This window comes from Lipophrys pholis (assembly GCF_963383615.2).
Source record: "Lipophrys pholis genome assembly, contig: SCAFFOLD_24, whole genome shotgun sequence".
NCBI classification, from domain to species: domain Eukaryota; kingdom Metazoa; phylum Chordata; class Actinopteri; order Blenniiformes; family Blenniidae; genus Lipophrys; species Lipophrys pholis.
Window position 1 is genome coordinate 2,371,746 of NW_028291924.1, and position 20,111 is coordinate 2,391,856.

The 20,111-nt window shown below is 43.0% G+C and overlaps 1 protein-coding gene across 3 annotated transcripts; it reads right to left on the bottom strand.

The window, feature by feature from the left end:
• Positions 1-456: 456 nt before the first annotated feature.
• LOC308128376 (NACHT, LRR and PYD domains-containing protein 3-like) lies at positions 457-19,530 on the bottom strand. Of its 3 annotated transcripts, XM_080494082.1 has the most exons (12): positions 19,391-19,530; positions 18,637-18,710; positions 17,202-17,321; positions 16,179-16,280; positions 16,024-16,102; positions 15,504-15,711; positions 13,360-15,145; positions 13,106-13,279; positions 5,798-5,980; positions 2,596-2,778; positions 2,127-2,300; positions 457-1,822 (listed from the first exon to the last, which is right to left on the bottom strand). In XM_080494082.1, the coding sequence occupies exons 2-12, from the start codon at positions 18,678-18,680 to the stop codon at positions 1,810-1,812; spliced, it is 3,066 nt and encodes a 1,021-aa protein (XP_080350208.1). In that variant the 5' UTR covers positions 18,681-18,710; positions 19,391-19,530; the 3' UTR covers positions 457-1,809. The 3 variants fall into 3 exon arrangements, with proteins under 3 accessions (XP_080350208.1, XP_080350209.1, XP_080350210.1); XM_080494083.1 differs by lacking the exon at positions 16,179-16,280; XM_080494084.1 differs by lacking the exons at positions 457-1,822; positions 2,596-2,778 and having other exon boundaries at positions 2,051-2,300.
• Between the last annotated feature and the right edge of the window lie 581 nt (positions 19,531-20,111).

The window sequence follows — 20,111 nt, forward strand, 5'->3', positions numbered from 1 at the left end:
GTTGTTGGGATTTATGGTTGGTTATTAGCATTAAATTACTGTAAGTGATAGATTACTGAAAGTAATAAATAACTGGAAGTAATTTATGAAAATTTTAAATTATTAATGGAAGTCAACGGTCATTTACTCCTTAACAACCCCTCAAGTAATTGAGTAATTACTTGAAAGTTAATAAATGATCAAAAATAATTTATTAATAAAAAATTATTAATTTTAATACATTCATTATTTATTTATTTATTAATAATGAAAAGGGGAGACACCACCAGATAAACTGGAAACAGCTAATACCAAAATATCAGTCTGGTTTGTAAAAAGGTTTATTTAAGTTAGTTAATATTTCTGCATAAAATATAACAATCTTAAATAAAAGGGAAAGTGTGAGATCCAAGCAGAGACTGTTACAAACCAGTGAACTGTCAACAATAAATAAAAATAATCACCAAGAATCGTTCAATTCAGCTAACAGGCGTTTATTAACAAAATGTATTAATTCATTAATAATTCTGAAATCATCTCATAAATCAACACGTTCAAGTAGCAAACGACATCTAATATGGAGATCTAATCTATCAAACAGCAAACACTATGTATATTGAGTGTGTGTGTGTGTGTGTCTGTGTGTGGCCTGGAGTGATGAGTGGAATGGGTGTAATGACCTTGAATATCCACCAGAGGGAGGCAGAAGTTGGCGGGTCAATTTGGTGACCGTGACGACCACTAGGGGCATGCAACGGCGCTCAGTGGGAGAGCGCAATGGTATGATGTGTCCACCAGGTGGACGTCAAGAGGAATTGCAATGACCCACGCGAACAGTAGAGGCGTTTGACTCGCTCTTTCTGGGGGCCGCAATGGTTGCTTAGCGACCAGCTATACAAGATGGCCGTCACGCGAGTATGCGCAAGGGCGGTCTCAGAACAACATGGTCTCACCTACTCCCGTAAACACTGGTGGACTTTGTCGGCCCGGTTCTGAGCGCCGGAGTTCTAACGGGACATGCAGTTAGAACTCTGGTGGTGGATGTGGATGTGGTTTAGCAGCACCAGATAGCAGTTTGGCTGCTAAATGTGACTGTGTGTGTGTGTGTGTGTGTGTGTGTGTGTGTGTGTGTGTGTGAGCTTATCTGATCAGATAACAGGAGCGGCGGCGGATTAGTGAAGGAGGGGGAGAGAGAGAAGGGAGTTAAAAAGTTCTGGGCCGGTCCACGTGAGTTAACACGCGGCTCCTTGTGTCTCCGTACGAAGTCCTGCGTCTGGATGGACGTGAATCCGTCTTGGAGACGGTGTGTTTTCACAGGTCGGACTTTTATACCGGATCATCATGGTCCGGCTCCCTGCTGTGCTCACCCTGGCCTTGGCCAATCAGAGAGGGGTTGGCTTCAGAGTTTCCGGGGAGTTTTCTACGGCTGTGGATGGAGTTGGTGGATCCCCCTGGTGGTGAGGTGCAGGGATGTAGCTTCCAGGGAGGGGTTGCCGTGGACCCCCTGGTGGGGGTCACGTGCCCAATGGCGAATTTTTCCAGTGGCGACCACATGTTCCTTTGTCCTGAGGGGGTGAGCCATGGAGGCCAGGCCCAACACAATGAACCAACACATGAAGAGAAGGAGGAAGAGCAGGAGCAGGAGGAGGAGGAGGAGGAAGAGGAAGAGGAAGAGGAAGAGGAAGAGGAAGAGGAAGAGGAAGAGGAAGAGGTTCAGTCCACACAGTGATGGTTCTGTGTCACATCCAGAGGAACCCTGGTTCGATGCTGGACTCTCACAGCGTCCTCTCTGCTGTCCTCAGTGGATCTTCAGGACACACAGCGTCCTCTCTACTCCCACCACCTGTAGAGAGATGAGAGAGATGAGAGGTGATTAGGAGAGTCTCTGTGGAGCAGCCAGGACTTCAGTCCTGTCCACAGCAGCAGCTCAGACCTCATGAAGGACCACCACTGTCAGACCAACACAACAAGCCTGAGGCTCCTCTGATTGGCTGACTGTGTCCTCTGCTGTCCAATCATGAAGCTGCTCAGCGTTCTCCTCTCACAGCCTCACAGAGCAGTCAAACTCTGGATCTTTGTTCTCACACTAACTGTGTTTAGTAGAAACCTGCTGGAAGCAGCATGGACTCACTCCAACATCTACTGACCTGAGAGTCTGCAGGCTGCAGTCTGGACTCTGCTGAAGACCAACCAGCTGCTGCACATCTGGATCCTCAAGGTTGTTGAAACCCAGGTCGAGCTCCTTCAGGGGAGAGGGGTTGGACTTCAGAGCTGACACCACAGAAGAACAGCTGATCTCTGACAACCTGCAGCCCCTCAACCTGAATAAAGAGAGAAAGCAGCAGAATGAATGAGGAGAACCAATCAGATGTGTTGATGGAGAAATGAGCAGCTCCACATTACTGTGTCCTGATCAATGAGCTGTTCTGTTGTTGTGGATCTTCATCACACTCATCCTCCACATGTCAGCACAACATTGCCACTCCTCCTCATGTCCACACACATCAGTAACAAGCTGCTGAGCTCAGTCCATCTCTCACTGCAGGATCAGAGTCTCACATCACAGCTGCTCACAAACATTTCTCCTTCTACAACAGTAACAGACAGTCAACTGACCCCAGAGTCTCCAGACTACAGAGTGGACTCTCCAGAAAACCACACAGCTGCTCAACTCCTGAATCCTGCAGCTGGTTCCAACTCAGGTCCAGATGTTTCAGATGTTTCAGGAGGGAGGGGTTGGACTTCAGAGCTGAGGCCACAGAAGAACAGCTGATCTCTGACAACCTGCAGCCCCTCAACCTGAATAAAGAGAGAAAGAAGTGAGATTAGAGGACAAAGTTTGATGTTGAAGTCATTGAGACTGAAGAAGGTTCAGACTGGAAGAGTTTAGAAATGTAAAGTCCAAACAGCTGAAGCCTCCAGGAGGAGAAGAGTCTCATCAACATGCTGATCACTAACATGCTGCAGAGCTCAGTCCATCTCTGTCCTCCAACATCTGGATCACAACACACACACACACACACACACACACACACACACACACACACACATACACACATACACACACACACACACACACACACACACACACACACACACACACACACACACACACACACACACACACACACACACACACACACACACACACACACACCCTCCTCCCCCTCCTCCTCCTCCAGTGCTATAAGAACCTTTAAATTCAGTGTCTGTAATGAAATTCTCTATATTTTTCCATCAGTTCCTGAAAATGAAGTCAGTTTAACTGAAACTTCTGGTGAAAATCCACTGAAACGTCAAAACAAAGTGTCTAAATCCTTTAAAGCTCCTGGCTTGGTGGGACCAGATTGGACCTCTTGGTGGGTTCTGGTCCACGGGCCTTATGTCCTCTGCTGTTATGTGAAAGTCAAACTTAAGGACTGGTGACGTCACACTCCTCCTCCACCCTGTGCTGGAGGCTCCGCCCCTCTGCAGGGATCTTTGGGATCATTATGTTACATTACTGCATGGAAGTGAAGCCAGAGTGTTTTATGAAGTAATCATGGAACCTGATTGGAACTAACTTCACTTCCAGGTCTTGTATGGCGTTCTGACCGCAGGCTGAGGTCTGCATGAGGCAGCAGGGGGCGCTCCGCTATGAGACGCATCATTAATAGAACTTCTTTCTAATGAAGCCAGACTTTAGCTTCATCAGTAACGACTAAACAAACCACATACTACTGGAAAGGAAAGATTGGATTTGGAGCCATAAAATGATCCTTTTAACGGCTTCATGTGAAAGAAAAGTAGAATCAGAGTGTTTCTGTAGGTTGTCATTGTCCCTCATCACGGTGTGTTAACAGTTAAATATGTGTCTGTGCACAGTGACGTGTCTGCTCAGTACAGGGTGGAGCTCTTACCGCTCCACCCCTCACAGGTTCTACTGGAGTCACAAGAAGTTGGAGGAGCATGGAGCGGTGACGTCAGCGTGAACAGGGCCGCTCGGAGGGGCCTGGAGGCTACAATGACGTCATTCAGCCGCACGGAGCCGTACAGAGCTCGCGGACACGTCAAGAATAAAACAGGCTTTATGGATCAGTGGCGCCACCTGCTGGAATCCTGGACTCACCGTGAGTACAATTCTTTTGAAGGTGTGGAAAAAATTAAAGTTAAAGCCTTGGGCTGCTGTTTCTAGAGCTACAGACCAGAACTAATCATAGAGCTACACAGAAAAGAATCCTCAATGAACATACCTCTCTCCCTCGTCACAGTTGCATGTTTACAAACTCTTCACAAGAGGGCAGTGTTGCACCACAAGTCTGTGTGTGTGTGTGTGTGTGTGTGTGTGTGTGTGTGTGTGTGTGTGTGTGTGTGTGTGTGTGTGTGTGTGTGTGTGTGTGTGTGTGTGTGTGTGTGTGTGTGTGTGTGTGTGTGTGTGTGTGTGTGTGTGTGTGTGTTCCGTCTGCAGCCAGCAGCCCTGAGAGAGAATCAGCACTGCTGATGTGGACATCAAGAAGAAATGATTGTTAAAGGAGAACCGTTTCAAATAAAGACAAAGTGTCGCGTCATTCAAAGCACAAAACCTTTAAACTGGAGGAGGAGGCGGAGTCTGTGTTCAAAACTTTGACGGCAAATAAAAACAGAACCGCTCCACCACTGAAAGTGATATTGGGGATTATTGAGGAGGAGAGTCTCCTCTGTCATTTAATAGGTTTCTGAAGTCGATAGATATTCGTGCTCAGAGTAGCTAGTGTTTGAAAATCTTATTTTGAAAGGCAAATTGTGGCCTTCCTGTCAGATTTAGGACACGGGTCCCAGCATGTGATTTGTCGGGCTCGATGAAACGAACAATTGACTTTTGGTTTGATCTTTCTACCACATTCCTACGGGCTGTGGTCGCTGTTTTGGTTTCTCTAGGAGGCGCTAGAGAGTACATTTTGGCTCTCTGGGGGTTAATGAACGTGCCAAAATTGGTGAGTTTTTGAGCATGTTTAGGGTTTTTTTATACAGGTTTTTATTTTTTTTTTACAAAAAACTAATAAGAAACATTCCAAATACAACAGGGTCCTGGCCTCCAGGTCCAGGCCTCCTTTGGAGGTCCTGGCCTCCAGGCCCAGGCCTCCTCTGGAGGTCCTGGTCTTTCTGCTCGGTCCCTCATAATGGTGACTTCAGCTCAAACATCTGCAATTAAAAAAAGATTTTACTGCCAGAGTGCAGAATACCCGCGGATGTTCCAGCCCTTGGTTTGACATGCTGCTCTGATTTTGATTTTTAGTTTAAAAGGCTCAAACAAAGTTGTACTTTTCAGGCGAAAGCAGTAGTGTGTTACTCTAAAAGGCCAGCAGAGGGCGCATGGCGATTGAAGGAGCCTAAAAGCTGCACAGAGGCAGCAGCATATTAAATCCTGCAGCCGAGCCAAACCCCAGCTCAAGTGGTCTGCCTCTTTGTTTCCTATTACAGGATGGAATCACACCCCTACATGACACACACTGGGTCAGGGGGGCAACAATGGCAGAGTGAGGGAGAGTTTGGAGCTCCAGCTGGGAGATCAGTGACTCTTCATCCAGGAGAGATCAGCCTGCTTTGAAAGCTGAAGCTCAACATGGAGCGTGTCAGAGGTTGTCAGTGAATTCTCCACTGCAGCACCTTGCTTCTTCTACCAAGCTTTGAAATGTGGAGCTCCACACGGCTCTGCCACAGTCACAGGACTAAAGCCCAGAGAAGAAGTCTCAGTTTCTCATGGAGATCCTCAGTGTGGATCATCTCATATCAGCCTGATGTCTGACCTTTAGTGTCAACACAACTTTCACTGCACACAAACTCAAACATGGAGTCTGACCTCAGAGTCTCCAGACTACAGAGTGGACTCTCCAGAAAACCACACAGCTGCTCAACTCCTGAATCCTGCAGCGGGTTCATACTCAGGTCCAGATGTTTCAGATGTTTCAGGAGGGAGGGGTTGGACTTCAGAGCTGAGGCCACAGAAGAACAGCTGATCTCTGACAAACTGCAGTTCATCAACCTGAATAAAGAGAGAAAGAAGTGAGATTAGAGGACAAAGTTTGATGTTGAAGTCATTGAGACTGAAGAAGGTTCAGACTGGAAGAGTTTAGAAATGTAAAGTCCAAACAGCTGAAGCCACCAGGAGGAGAAGAGTCTCATCAACACGTGCACGCACACACGCGCACGCACGCACGCACACACGCACACACGCACACACACACACACACACACACACACACACACACACACACACACACACACACACACACACACACACACACACACACACAGAGTTATTGTGTTTTTATTCTTTCCTAAATATTTTAAACTCGAAAAGTTTATCTTTAATGTTGAACAAGTGTGAATATTTCATTCCAAACTCTTCTATACTGAACTCCAAACCTTTCAACATTTGTTTCCTGAATATTTTATAACTTTGGGGTATATGTCAGTGTAGCTGTTGGTAAAATAAAGGGTTAAACATAGAACTATACAACATAGAACTAGTGTTGTCACGATACCAACATTCTGGTATCGATATCGATACCACCATGTAGTTCGATACGTTTCCAAATAAACAGAGAACACAAAAAATGTCATTAGATACAGCCTGTCTTAAGTACGACCAATGTCTTTAAATGGTTTGTCACTATGCAGTAATCTTTGACAACCTGCAGCCACTCAACCTGAATAAAGAGAGAAAGTTTCCAGATGTGTGTCAGTAGTTTGGAGATAAACTCAATCACCCTCTTTACTGGTTTCATCTCCATTTAGTCTCAATCTGAAGATTTGGTTTTACATTTGATAATAATTTCTATGATTTCTTCCTTACTAATGAAATGTCTCTGGGTCTTTCTCTTTACACTCTTTAATAGATTACATGTGTCTTTAATAGGATTCTGCTTTTCTTACATTTCACCACTTTTATTCATATTTATTTAAATCATTTCTTAGTTGTAGTTAACTTATTTTTATATTTCACATATTTATGTGCCACTTCTTTAGTTTAGTGTTTTATAGATTCTCTGTATCCTGTATTTTTCCTTTTGACAGAATCTTTTAATCCTTCTTTGATCAATAGAAGATCTTTGTTATTGTTTTCTTTGTTTAACATTTCTTCCTAATTCTGCATTTCTTACAGCTTTATTCACATTGTTGTCTAGATATTCTGATTCCCAGTCACTTGTAATAAATAGCTCTTTTCCACCAGCTCCTACTCAGCCTTACTCCACTTGACCTTACTGGCCTTGCCTCTACTCCACTCAGCCTCACTTGTTTTCCATTACAATAGAACGACCACGGCGTGGGCGGAGTCATCGGAGCTTTCTCCGTCATGCACAAGTAATCACCCCGATGTGATGCTTCACTGTCCGGTGTTTCGGTTTCACTGGTGCTCCTGTTAACTGGTGACTTCTGCCACAAGCTGTTAGTAGCTACTGATGTTAAAATAAGAACAACAAACCATACGATACTTTAAATTCTAATAGAAATGTGGTTAAACAGCGTTCACCAGGACAGCTGCAGACTTTGGTCCGTTTTTGTTTTTTATTGTGTTCAGGTTTATAAAATGGCGGGTGAATGAGCAGCCTGCCGTCTTCTCGTCTTCGCTCGCTTGGAACCTCAGTGTACTACGGTGTACCATGAAAGTACCTGGTAGCAGGGACCATCATGTAGTGGGAAAGTGTCAAAGGTGAGTAGAGTCAAGTGGAGTAAGGCTGAGGAGGTGGAGCAGCACCTTAACCTATTTAAGGTGCTGCTCTGGTGAGGACAGGTAACTTGTTTAGAACGTATTCAGGAGCAACACTGATCAGGTCCAATCAGCAGTTTTTACTTTGGACATGTCAAAGTATTTATTTGATATCCACAGTCCAATTGTTGATTCCTGTCCTCAATGACTCGCCCAATACTGAGTTCCTCTACCACAATAAATGTTTCTTCCTCATGCCACTCTCCCTGGCCCGGTTCACAAACTGTGTCTGCACACCTGCCATCCATTAGGTGGAGGCTTTAGAACCTCCACCTTGCCCTAGCTCTGTACTCTGGACTGTCTGTATTACAATCTGTTGTCCTGATTGTTTTGTAAACAGTTGATGTTGTTGGGAACACTGGTTGTACATCAGGCAATTTGACTGTTGATGATGATGAGTAACAGTGATATGAACACTTTATTCAGTAATGAGTAATCTAACGTGTTACTATTTCCAAACCAGTAATCAGATTAAAGTTACTTCTCCAAGTCACCATGCATTACTATTACTATTGTAGCATTACTATTGTAGCAATACTATTGTAGCATTACTATTGTAGTGATAATATTTCAGCATTACGATTGTAGTGTTACTATTGGAGTGTTATTACTGTAGATTTACTATTGTAGTGTTACTACTGTAAAGCTACTACTGTAGCGTTACTAATGTAGCGTTACTAATGTAGCGTTAATATTGTAGCGTTACTGTGGTAACATTACTATTGTCACAATACAATTGTAGCGTTACCATTGTAGCATTATTATTGTAGCATTACCTTTGTAGCATTATTATTGTAGCATTACTATTGTAGCATTAGTATTGTGGTATTACTATTGTAGCATTACTATTGGAGCGTTACTATTGGAGCGTTACTATTGTTGTATTACTATTGGAGCGTTACTATTGTAGCATTACTATTGTAGCATTACTATTGTAGCATTAGTATTGTGGTATTACTATTGGAGCATTACTATTGGAGCGTTACTATTGTAGTGTTACTATTGGAGCGTTACTATTGTTGTATTACTATTGGAGCGTTACTATTGTAGCATTACTATTGTAGCATTACTATTGTAGCGTTACTATTGTAGCATTACTATTGTTGTATTACTATTGGAGCGTTACTATTGTAGCATTACTATTGTAGCGTTACTATTGTAGTGTTACTATTGCAGTGTTACTATTGCAGTGTTACTATTGTAGCGTTACTATTGTAGCGTTACCATTGTAGCATTACTACTGTAGCGTTACTACTGTAGCGTTACTACTGTAGCGTTACTACTGTAGCGTTACTACTGTAGCGTTACTACTGTAGCGTTACTATGTTAGTGGTAGTACTGTAGTATTACTACTTTAGCGTTACTATTGTAGCGTTACTACTGTAGCGTTACTATTGTAGCGTTACTACTGTAGCGTTACTACTGTAGCGTTACTACTGTAGCGTTACTATGTTAGTGGTAGTACTGTAGTATTACTACTGTAGCGTTACTACTGTAGCGTTACTATGTTAGTGGTAGTACTGTAGTATTACTACTTTAGCCTTACTATTGCAGCCTTACTATTGTAGCATAACTATTGTAGCATTAGTATTGTAGCATTACTATTGTAGCATTACTACTTCAGCATAACTATTGTCGCGTTACTATTGTTATATAACTATTGTAGCATTACTATTGTAGCATTACTATTGCAGCATTACTATTGCAGCCTTACTATTGTAGCATTACTATTGTAGCATTACTATTGTAGCATTACTATTGTGGCATTACTATTGTAGCATTACTATTGTAGCATTACTATTGTGGCATTACTATTGTAGCATTACTATTGTGGCATTACTATTGTAGCATTACTATTGTGGCATTACTATTATAGCATTACTATTGTAGCATTAGTATTGTGGCATTACTATTGTAGCATTACTATTGTGGCATTAGTATTGTAGCATTACTATTGTGGCATTACTATTGTAGCATTACTATTGTGGCATTAGTATTGTAGCATTACTATTGTGGCATTAATATTTTAGCATTACTATTGTAGCATTACTATTGTAGCATTACTATTGTGGCATTAGTATTGTAGCATTACTATTGTGGCATTACTATTGTAGCATTACTATTGTGGCATTACTATTGTGGCATTACTATTGTAGCATTACTATTGTGGCATTACTATTGTAGCATTACTATTGTGGCATTACTATTGTAGCATTACTATTGTGGCATTACTATTGTAGCATTACTATTGTAGCATTAGTATTGTAGCATTACTATTGTAGCATTACTATTGTGGCATTAGTATTGTAGCATTACTATTGTGGCATTACTATTGTAGCATTACTATTGTAGCATTAGTATTGTAGCATTACTATTGTGGCATTAATATTTTAGCATTACTATTGTAGCATTACTATTGTAGCATTACTATTGTGGCATTAGTATTGTAGCATTACTATTGTGGCATTACTATTGTGGCATTAGTATTGTAGCATTACTATTGTGGCATTACTATTGTGGCATTAGTATTGTAGCATTACTATTGTGGCATTACTATTGTGGCATTAGTATTGTAGCATTACTATTGTAGCATTACTATTGTAGCATTACTATTGTAGCATTACTATTGTGGCATTAGTATTGTAGCATTACTATTGTAGCATTACTATTGTAGCATTACTATTGGTGAATTACTATTGTAGCATTACTATTGTAGCATTACTATTGTAGCATTACTATTGTAGCATTACTATTGTAGCATTACTATTGTGGCATTACTATTGTAGCATTACTATTGTAGCATTAGTATTGTAGCATTACTATTGTGGCATTAATATTTTAGCATTACTATTGTAGCATTACTATTGTAGCATTACTATTGTGGCATTAGTATTGTAGCATTACTATTGTGGCATTACTATTGTGGCATTAGTATTGTAGCATTACTATTGTAGCATTACTATTGTGGCATTACTATTGTGGCATTAGTATTGTAGCATTACTATTGTAGCATTACTATTGTAGCATTACTATTGGTGAATTACTATTGTGGCATTACTATTGTAGCATTACTATTGTAGCATTACTATTGTAGCATTACTATTGTGGCATTACTATTGTAGCATTACTATTGTGGCATTACTATTGTAGCATTACTATTGTAGCATTACTATTGTAGCATTACTATTGTAGCATTACTATTGTGGCATTACTATTGTAGCATTACTATTGTAGCATTACTATTGTAGCATTACTATTGTAGCATTACTATTGTAGCATTACTATTGTGGCGTCCAGCAGGAAGAGTTTCTTCTCTACAAAGACTCTTCATTATTAAACAGAAGCGGCTGCTCGTTCTCTCCTCCAAACTAAAGGACTCTTCAACACCCCTCTGGATGGAGCCTCCAGAGAACTGCTCTACATTGACATCGTTAAGGCTCCTGCATTCTCCCTTTTTCAACCCAGAAGAACAAGAAGAAAGTTCAGCAGTGACGTCAGCCAGATGCTGAAAAAAAAGCTTTTTCTGCAGGACAGGTCATACTCCGATAAGATGCTGCTGAACTCTCAGGCCACGCCCCCTCACAACAGACCACGCCCCCCGCAGCAGGCCACGCCCCTCGCAGCAGCCTCACGTCTGTGATGCGGCTTATAAACTTTTCAACTGCACAGTTTATTTCTGTTCCAGGGCTTTCAGAAATACATTCCTCTGAACTGTTTCAGCAATAAAAGAGAGTTGTTGGTCCGGTTTTAACTGCAGGAGCTGACAGCTGTTCGTGATGCGTTCAGGTGCATCATGTATGCCTGCACTCCGACATTTTAACGAGCTGCGGCGCACGTACAGTAGCGATGTTTCAAGCTAAATATGATTAAAATATGACTGATAGTCATGAGCGTACTGGAACACGCATGAGCAGCACACGGCAGAGCAGAAGTTTCGGCAGAGCAGCTCCTACATGGTTCAGCCAGGGAGGTTGGAAAAGCCCAAACTAATTTCTTCAGCCAGAAGAAGCTGGAAGAAGGAAATGACATCATTTTGTTCAGCAGGACCTGAACTGCTGAACTTTCATCTTGTTCTTATGGAGGATGAAGAGGACTTTACAGACACACACAGAGCATGCAGTCTGACCTGACCCGCCCCCTTCTCCACTCTCAGCCAATCACAAAGCAACTCGATCTAACGGTGCGTTCAGGTGACACAAAAGAATTGGAACCAAGAAATATCAACACTAAACTATATCATTGCTACAAGAACTGCAGAGATGTTGAACTCTTTTTGTATTTTCTTTCTTTTTCAATCAATCAATCGATCAATGAAAGACTTTATTTGTCCCCTAGGGGGGTAATTAAAAGGTTGAATAGCGCAGATGGAGCAGATAGTGCAAATATATAAATAGATAAATAGATAAATAGATAAATAGATAAATAGTGCAACAACAGACTACAACTACATCACCACATAAATAAATAGCTGCAATAGTAACAATCTGATAATAAAAGCGTGAGTCAGATATAAATACAACAAAGAATGAAGGTCAAAGGTTAAATATGTATCAGCAGGTGCAGGAGGCAGTGGTCAGCAGAGCTTTTGGCAAAACCGGTTGTCATTTTTATGTTCAGAGGATGGGGTGCTGTCAGCAGCTGTTAATAAATCTGTAATCTAACTTAGTTACATTTAAAAAATAGTAATCAGTAAAATAACTAGTAATCAGTAATTAGATTACTTTTTCAAGGTAACTGTGTCAACACTGATTAGTATTGATCAAAGAGTCATGGATCATGAACAAAAAATGGAATCTGATGTGCATCAGAAAACCTCGGGGCACCACCTGTTTAACAGGAAATGATGCCAATTTATATCAGTCTCATCAAGATAGACTAAACTATTAATTTAGAATTTAAATAATACTTAAATTAAAAACAATTAACACAATTAATCATAAAATATGTAGAATTTCAGTGTTTCTGACATAGAAGAGGTCGACATTTCATTCACTCTAGCCTCTGCTCTCTCATCCTCCTCTCTTTCCTTGGTGGATCCTCAGCCTCCTAAGTGATGATATTTTCATCCAGCCACAGGAGCACACCTGAAGTGAGTGTCCTGCTGCTGCTGGGCTTGTCTCATGTGTGGTGTTCTTGCTCGTAGTCGTGTCGGTGTCAGAGTCTGAGGCAGAACTCTGTGACATGGAGCATCACAAACACAGTGAGTGGAGGAAGTAAAGCTGCTGCTCTCCACCTGAACTTACACTGGAAACTTTACTTTGTAGTTTTACTTCCTGATTAATAGAGGAGAAAATATCAAGAGGCTGCAGTGTTCTACTGAGATGTTTTACTGATGTTCTAGAGATGTGAGCAGGAGAACAGAGAGTGGTGGATATTAATGATCAATAATGTCAGAACCTGAGAGCTTCCAGTTTACAGTGAGGACTCTCCAGTCCAGCCGACAGCCGCTTCACTCCTGAATCCTGCAGGTTGTTGTCACTCAGGTCCAGATGTGTCAGACTGGAGGACTGAGAGCTGAGGACTGAGGACAGAGCTCCACAGCTTCTCTCTGACAGACCACAGCTGCTCAACCTGAAGAAGAAGCAACAATGAAAACCAGTTCAATGTTTGTCATGGACTCAGTTCTACATATTTGTTCATGACCCACGTACACAGCTTTGTTGGAGGCTTTGACCACTGGCAGCAGCTTCAGAAGAGCCTCCTCTGAAGCAGAGTATTTCTTCAGGTCAAACTCCTTCAGATCTTTTTCTGATGACAGTAAGATGAAGACCAGAGCTGACCACTGAGCAGGAGACAGTCTACCAGTGGAGAGACGTCTTGATCTCAGGGACTGTTGGATCTCCTCCACCAGAGAACCATCGTTCAGTTCATTCAGACAGTGGAACAGATTGATGCTTCTCTCTGCAGACAGATTCTTACTCAGCTTCTTCTTGATGTACTGGACTGTTTCCTGATTGGTCTGTGAGCTACTTCCTGTCTGTGTCAGCAGACCTCGGAGGAGACTCTGGTTGGTCTGCAGTGAAAGACCCAGGAGGAAGCGGAGGAACAAGTCCAGGTGTCCATTTGGACTCTTCAAGGCCTCGTCCACTGCTCTCTGATGGAGATGGTGGAGATTGTTCTTCATCAGGACTGTTTGTTGTTGTTCATCCAGGAGGTTGATTCCAGAGCTGATGAAGGTCTGATGGACATGAAGAGCAGCCAGAAACTCCTGAAGGCTCAGATGGATGAAGCAGAAGACCTTGTCCTGGTACAGGCCTTGCTCCTCTTTAAAGACCTGTGTGAACATTCCAGAGTACAGTGAGGCTGCTCTGAGATCCAGGCCACACTCTGTCAGGTCGGAGTCATAGAAGATCAGATTTCCTTTCTGCAGCTCATCAAAAGCCAGTTTTCCCAGAGACTCCACCATCTCCCTGCTCTCTGGACTCCAGTGTGGATCTGTGGCAGCTCCTCCATCATACTTGACCTTCTTGACTTTGGCCTGGACCACCAGGTGGTGGATGTACATCTGAGTCATGGTCTTGGGCAGCTCTCCTCCCTCTCTGCTCTTCAACACCTCCTCCAGAACTGTAGCAGTGATCCAGCAGAAGACTGGGATGTGGCACATGATGTGGAGGCTTCGTGAGGTCTTGATGTGGGAGATGATCCTGCTGGCCTGCTGCTCCTCTCTGAACCTCCTCCTGAAGTACTCCTCCTTTTGAGGGTCAGTGAACCCCCGGACCTCCGTCACCATGCCGACACAGTCAGGAGGGATGTGATTGGCTGCTGCAGGTCGTGTGGTGATCCAGAGGCGAGCAGAGGGAAGCAGGTTCCCCCTGATGAGGTTTGTCAGCAGCACATCCACTGAGGTGGACTCTGTAACATCAGTCAGGATCTCAGGGTGCTGGAAGTCCAGAGGGAGTCGACACTCATCCAGACCATCAAAGATGAAGACCACCTGGAGGTCTTCAAAGCTGCAGAGTCCTGCTTCTTTGGTTGGAGTGAAGAAGTGATGAACAAGTCCCACCAAGCTGAACTTCTTCTCCTTCAGCACATTCAGCTCTCTGAAGGTGAATGGAAATGTGAAGTGGACGTCCTGGTTGCTTTGGTCTTCAGCCCAGTCCAGAGTGAACTTCTGTGTCAGGACTGTTTTCCCAATGCCAGCCACTCCCTTTGTCAGCACTGTTCTGATTGGTGGAGATCTTCCAGGTGAGGCTTTAAAGAGGTCTCCTGGTCTGATGCTGCTTTCTGCTCTGGCTGCTCTCCTGGATGCTGTTTCAATCTGTCTGACCTCATGTTCCTCATTGACCTCTGCAGTCCCTCCCTCTGTGATGTGGAGCTCTGTGTAGATCTGCTTCAGGAGGGTGGACTCTCCTGCTTTAGAGAGCCCCTCAAACACAACCTGGAACCTCTCCTTCAGGGCACATTTCACCTTCTGTTGGCAGACTCCAGCAGAAGTTCCTGAAAAGAAGAAAGCAGGAATGAGTTGAGTGTGTTTGACATTGAATGTGAAGATGACAGTGTGTTAGTGGAGATGTTTCTCCTCCATCAGCTCCATCCAGCTCCTCAGTGGAGACCAAACAGCCTCTGATCTGATGCAGATGTTTGCATCACATGAGCAGCAGAGTTCAGGAACTCTCTTTGTGTCTCCTCTTCTCTGCTGCTTGTTTTGGACTTTCTGCCTGTTTCACACTTTCTGTGTCTGACCTGGAAATGACCTGTGTTCTCTGGATGGACTCTGTTTCTGACTGCTTTCTGCTCCAGCTGAGAACATTTCAGCTTCATCTCCATCCTGTGAAATGAGATCAAATCCTCTTACTGCTCCACAGACGCCCAGCCAGCTCCTCCTGCTTCATCCTCCTCAGGAAGTCCAGGGTGATCCTCAGAAATGACTCTCTGCTGCTCCTCTGCTCTTCATCCTCATCCTCCCTCTCACTCTCTGAGCATGCTGGGTAATCTGGACTCAGGAGCTTCTTCATCTTCTTCAGCTCCTTCTTCATGAAAGTCACCATGTTGTCCTCCAGCAGCTGGAACAGAGAAACATCTGGAGTTGACTTTGAGCTGAAACTGAAGCCAGATTGAGATGTGAGTGTAAATCCAGTGCAGAGAGCAGGATGGACAACATGTGAAGCCAAATCACACTTCATGTGGGATCTCCAGCAGAAGCAGCTTCAAGCATCAGTGAAGACTGGAAGCTGGATGAAGGTTGGACTGTTTCACTTTGGACCTGAATGGATCTAATAAGCTGAGTGTCTGTTTCATGTTTCAGCTGGAAGCCACAGCAGCTTCTTCTGTCTCATGATGTGACAGTAAAGTGTTGAATGGAGACGTGTTCTCACCATAAATGTGGAGTCCAGATGTCTTTGATGCTGAGGGGCGGAGCCACCAGGGAGAAGCTGGGAGCTCTGCTGGCTCACGCTGCAGAAACATGTTGACTTTGTTAAAGCTGCTGTGTGGTGTGATGAGGAATCCTGAGACAAACACTGATTCTCACCCCTCATCACCACTTCCTACTCTACATTTAAAGGTACAGGGTTGGTCCTTAGAGCGGTCACTCTTCATGGACACACAGCTGGATGGAAACCCAGAGTCAGAGCTAAAAACAAACACAACATCAGGAACAGACTGACTTGAACAATGGAAGATACATGGAAGAACTGAGACTTTGATTCTCTAAGTCAGACTTTGTGAAAATACTGTGAGGATATTTAATAGTTATAAACTGTAGTTCCACATTTAAAGTTACTCTACCAGAAAAACAATCTTCAAAATGTACTTCCCATAAAACATCTCCCTTCTGCAGAGAGAATAAACCAAAACACCAAAACAAGACCATCAACACTCATTTGGACTCATTTCCAACCTGCAGTTTCCCAAATCGATCCACCAAAGTTGATGTTTACAAACCAAACATCAAACTGTGTTGATGTTTCCTAACTGACATCATCTTGGGAAATCTGCCACAAGGGTTTCTGGGATATCAAAGGTGGCGTCGCAGAAGCTGAAGCAAAATGATCCACATTGGAACGATTCAGCCCAAAATAAAAGACTGGACTTTCTCAGAGAAAGAGGATTAGAACCTCCAGAATATTCTTAAATGTTGTGAAACTGATCATTAATCAGCAAGAGGTCAACACACTGGTATGTTCCTTTAAATTTAAATGCTGGAATTATGTGTTTGTGTGAGTGTCATGATGAATTCCATTCAGAAAGGTATTAATGTATCAGAGATCAACATCAACAACTGAAACTGGATCCTACATGTTTCATGTTTCCCAAATGGATTCTGGTCGAATAACTTTAAAGTTGAAAGTTAAAAGAAGTTCCCCTCATATGATTCAGGTCCATTAAAGTTCCTAGTTTTTCCACCATCATCAACAGCTCCTCTGGTTCCCCTCCAGAAACTCCATCTGGACTAAAACTCAGTTCCCTAAAATACTGGAAGTGAATCTTAGAGTGAGCACAACTTCTCTCACTCTGGTTTGGAGGAAAGAAAAGAAAAGAAAGAGTTTCTTACTTTGTGTCTGAAGGTCCAGGTTCAGTACTGAAGTCTGGTGGATCAGCTTTGGACCGGTCACTCTTCATAGACAAGCTGCTGGATACTGAAGACCCTGCTGTGTGTCTGAGCTTCTCACCTCTATACACACACACACACACACACACACACACACACACACACACACACACACACACACACACACACACACACACACACACACACACACACACACACACACACACACACACACACACACACACACACACACACACACACAAATATTGTATTAGATCAACAGATCACACTTGGTTCTTATCATTTCATTTCCTGTTTTCAACAAAAGAACATTAATGTTATTTTCTTCTGGAAAAGTGTTCAGGAATTGATCAGTAAAAATATGTTTGATGAAAGAACTTCAATAAGCTTCATGTCATTTCCAATCTGCCATTTGTTTCAAAGTTCCTGGAAAAGTAGTAGCATCTGATCTGGACTCTGACTTTTCCCACAATAATCTGTATTCTGAATTTCACCTCTTACAGATTAAACTTGGATTAGAAAGGCCCAGTCAGTCACCAGATCTCAATCCAATAGAACCTGAATTTCTCCTCTTACAGATTAAACTTGGATTAGAAAGGCCCACAAAGCAACATCAAGTGAGCGGCTCTGCGGTGAAGCCTGGAAAAGCATTAAAATAGAGGAAACCCAGCGAGCGCCTGCTGAAGTCATGAGTTCACAACTTCAGCCAGTCATTGCCTACAAAGGCTTTTCAACAAGTGTGAGAGATGAAGGATTGATTCTCTCTTATTTCATTGGTTCAGTGACCTTTGAGCCTCTGACATGAAGGGATTGGGTTCAAATCCTTTAGTTCCTCACATTGTTATGGGATGTTTTAGTTGAAGCCACTGGATTAAAGCTGAAGTCTGGAGGGTTTCATTTCTATTTCCTGTGGTAATATACAGAACAAAATGAGACAAACTTTGTCTCTGGACAAATCTTTGTGGACCAAACTGTAAGTTAGTGATGTGGGACGTTTGGACTTCAGTGTCATGTGGAGACGTCCACTTCCTTTAAACTCCCTGTTGGAAAGGTGACACTGCTCTGACCTTGGATCAGGTTAAGAGGAGTTAGAAACTCTGACCTGAAAGACAACACATGGTCTTCTAGTCTCTGTCCTTTCCACTGCTTGTCCTTGTGTCTTTCATGATCACATTGGGACTGATCATGGGGACGGTGGAATGTCTCTGCACCTCATGTCCTTTACTGCAGCTCTTTTTCTGCTGCCTGTTGAAATCACTTCAGCTCACTTTGGATGACTTGAAATCACTGAGCCTTGAGACGAGTCAATACAGCAGAGCCACTTTTACTACATTTCATCTTTCTATGGAGTTTACATTTAGTGTCCATTCTTCTGTTTGCTGTTTGACTGAATGCAGGAGGGGGGGACGTCTCTTACCTGTCCACACACTCTGGTGGGTCTTCTTCATCCACGTCCCACATGTTGAGTCAGACAGAGAGAAACACACCAACCTGCTCCACACACACACACACACACACATACACACACACACACACACACACACACACACACACACACACAGAGGAGATCATGTGTGTGGTGCAGCAGGAAACAGAAACCCACATCCTGGTAGTTCCAGTTAGAGACGGTATCATTCAGTAGACTGAGATCAGAGAGCGACAGCCGAGACAAAACAGAGAAAGAAGAAAAACAAGAAGCATAAATAATGAACAAACAAAGGAAATAAGATGAGAGAAGAAAATATAGAAACATGAAAAATACAACAATCAATAGGATTAATGTCAGATGGAGGTTTCAGGGACAAAATGAAGCGTCTGGATGATAAATAATGAGATGATTGAGTCGTGTGTGTGTGTGTGTGTGTGTGTGTGTGTGTGTGTGTGTGCGTGTGTGTGTTGGTTTGAATGTTTTAGACTAACACAAACATGAGCCAATCAGAGTGAAGGAGGGCTGAAGCCCCGCCCACTGCTGAATGTTTTCAGAGTTTCTCCATGGAGAAGAAAAGAAGTGAAGAAAGGAGTTAAATGGAGGATGAAATGTTTGTCCAACAGGTGAAGAAGAAGAAAGCAGCTGTCAGAGGTTTGTGATGGTGTGAATGAAAGAGAAAAAGAGAAGTTAGAAAGTCTTTTGCTCCGTTGTGGAAGCTTCTAAAGAGCTGACAGATTCTCACCTGAACTCTCTTCTCTTCTTCTTACAGACACTTTTCCACGTGTGAGGAAACTTGTGGAGAGAAGAAGCTGCTCTTCGTCCGTCTCAGTCCGTCTTCGTCTGTCTCAGTCCGTCTCTGATGTCTGACAGCGTCGACGTTCTCTTTCCTGCTCTGACACACCCAGAGGAGGACATTCCTGAGAAAACCTGTTTGAAACCTGCTTCATGACGTCAATCTGAACTTTAAAGTGAAGGTGGAGCTTTAATATAAAGTCTGACACTTTATTTGGAGGAAGAAGTTTTCTCTTAGAACAGCTGTTCAACATGTGGCTCTTCATCTCCTCTGTAGCAGCTCCCTGAATCTTCACTGACTCACACTGAAATCAACATTGTGTTGTGGTTGCACTGGGAAGAAGGGCTCACATTAGAAGGGGGTGGGGCCAGGTGACATAAGCAGAGAGAGGAGGTGTGGTGCACTGATGTCGGGGGTGGAGTCAGAGGGGGCGGAGCTTCACCTGTTGGAATGTTTGGCCTGACAGCTTCAGTCTGTGTGGAGAAACAAAGACTCTCCACTCCACCCACCGTCTGTCTGCTTCCACCACTTCTACACTCTTTTATTTTCATTCTATTTACACACCAGAGTCTTTTTCAAAAGGAATCTGGTCTCTTGTGAAAACAACTTTGAAAAAAACAACAAATGAAAAAGAAAAACAAGCAAAAACGAGTAATGTGGAAAAAACACC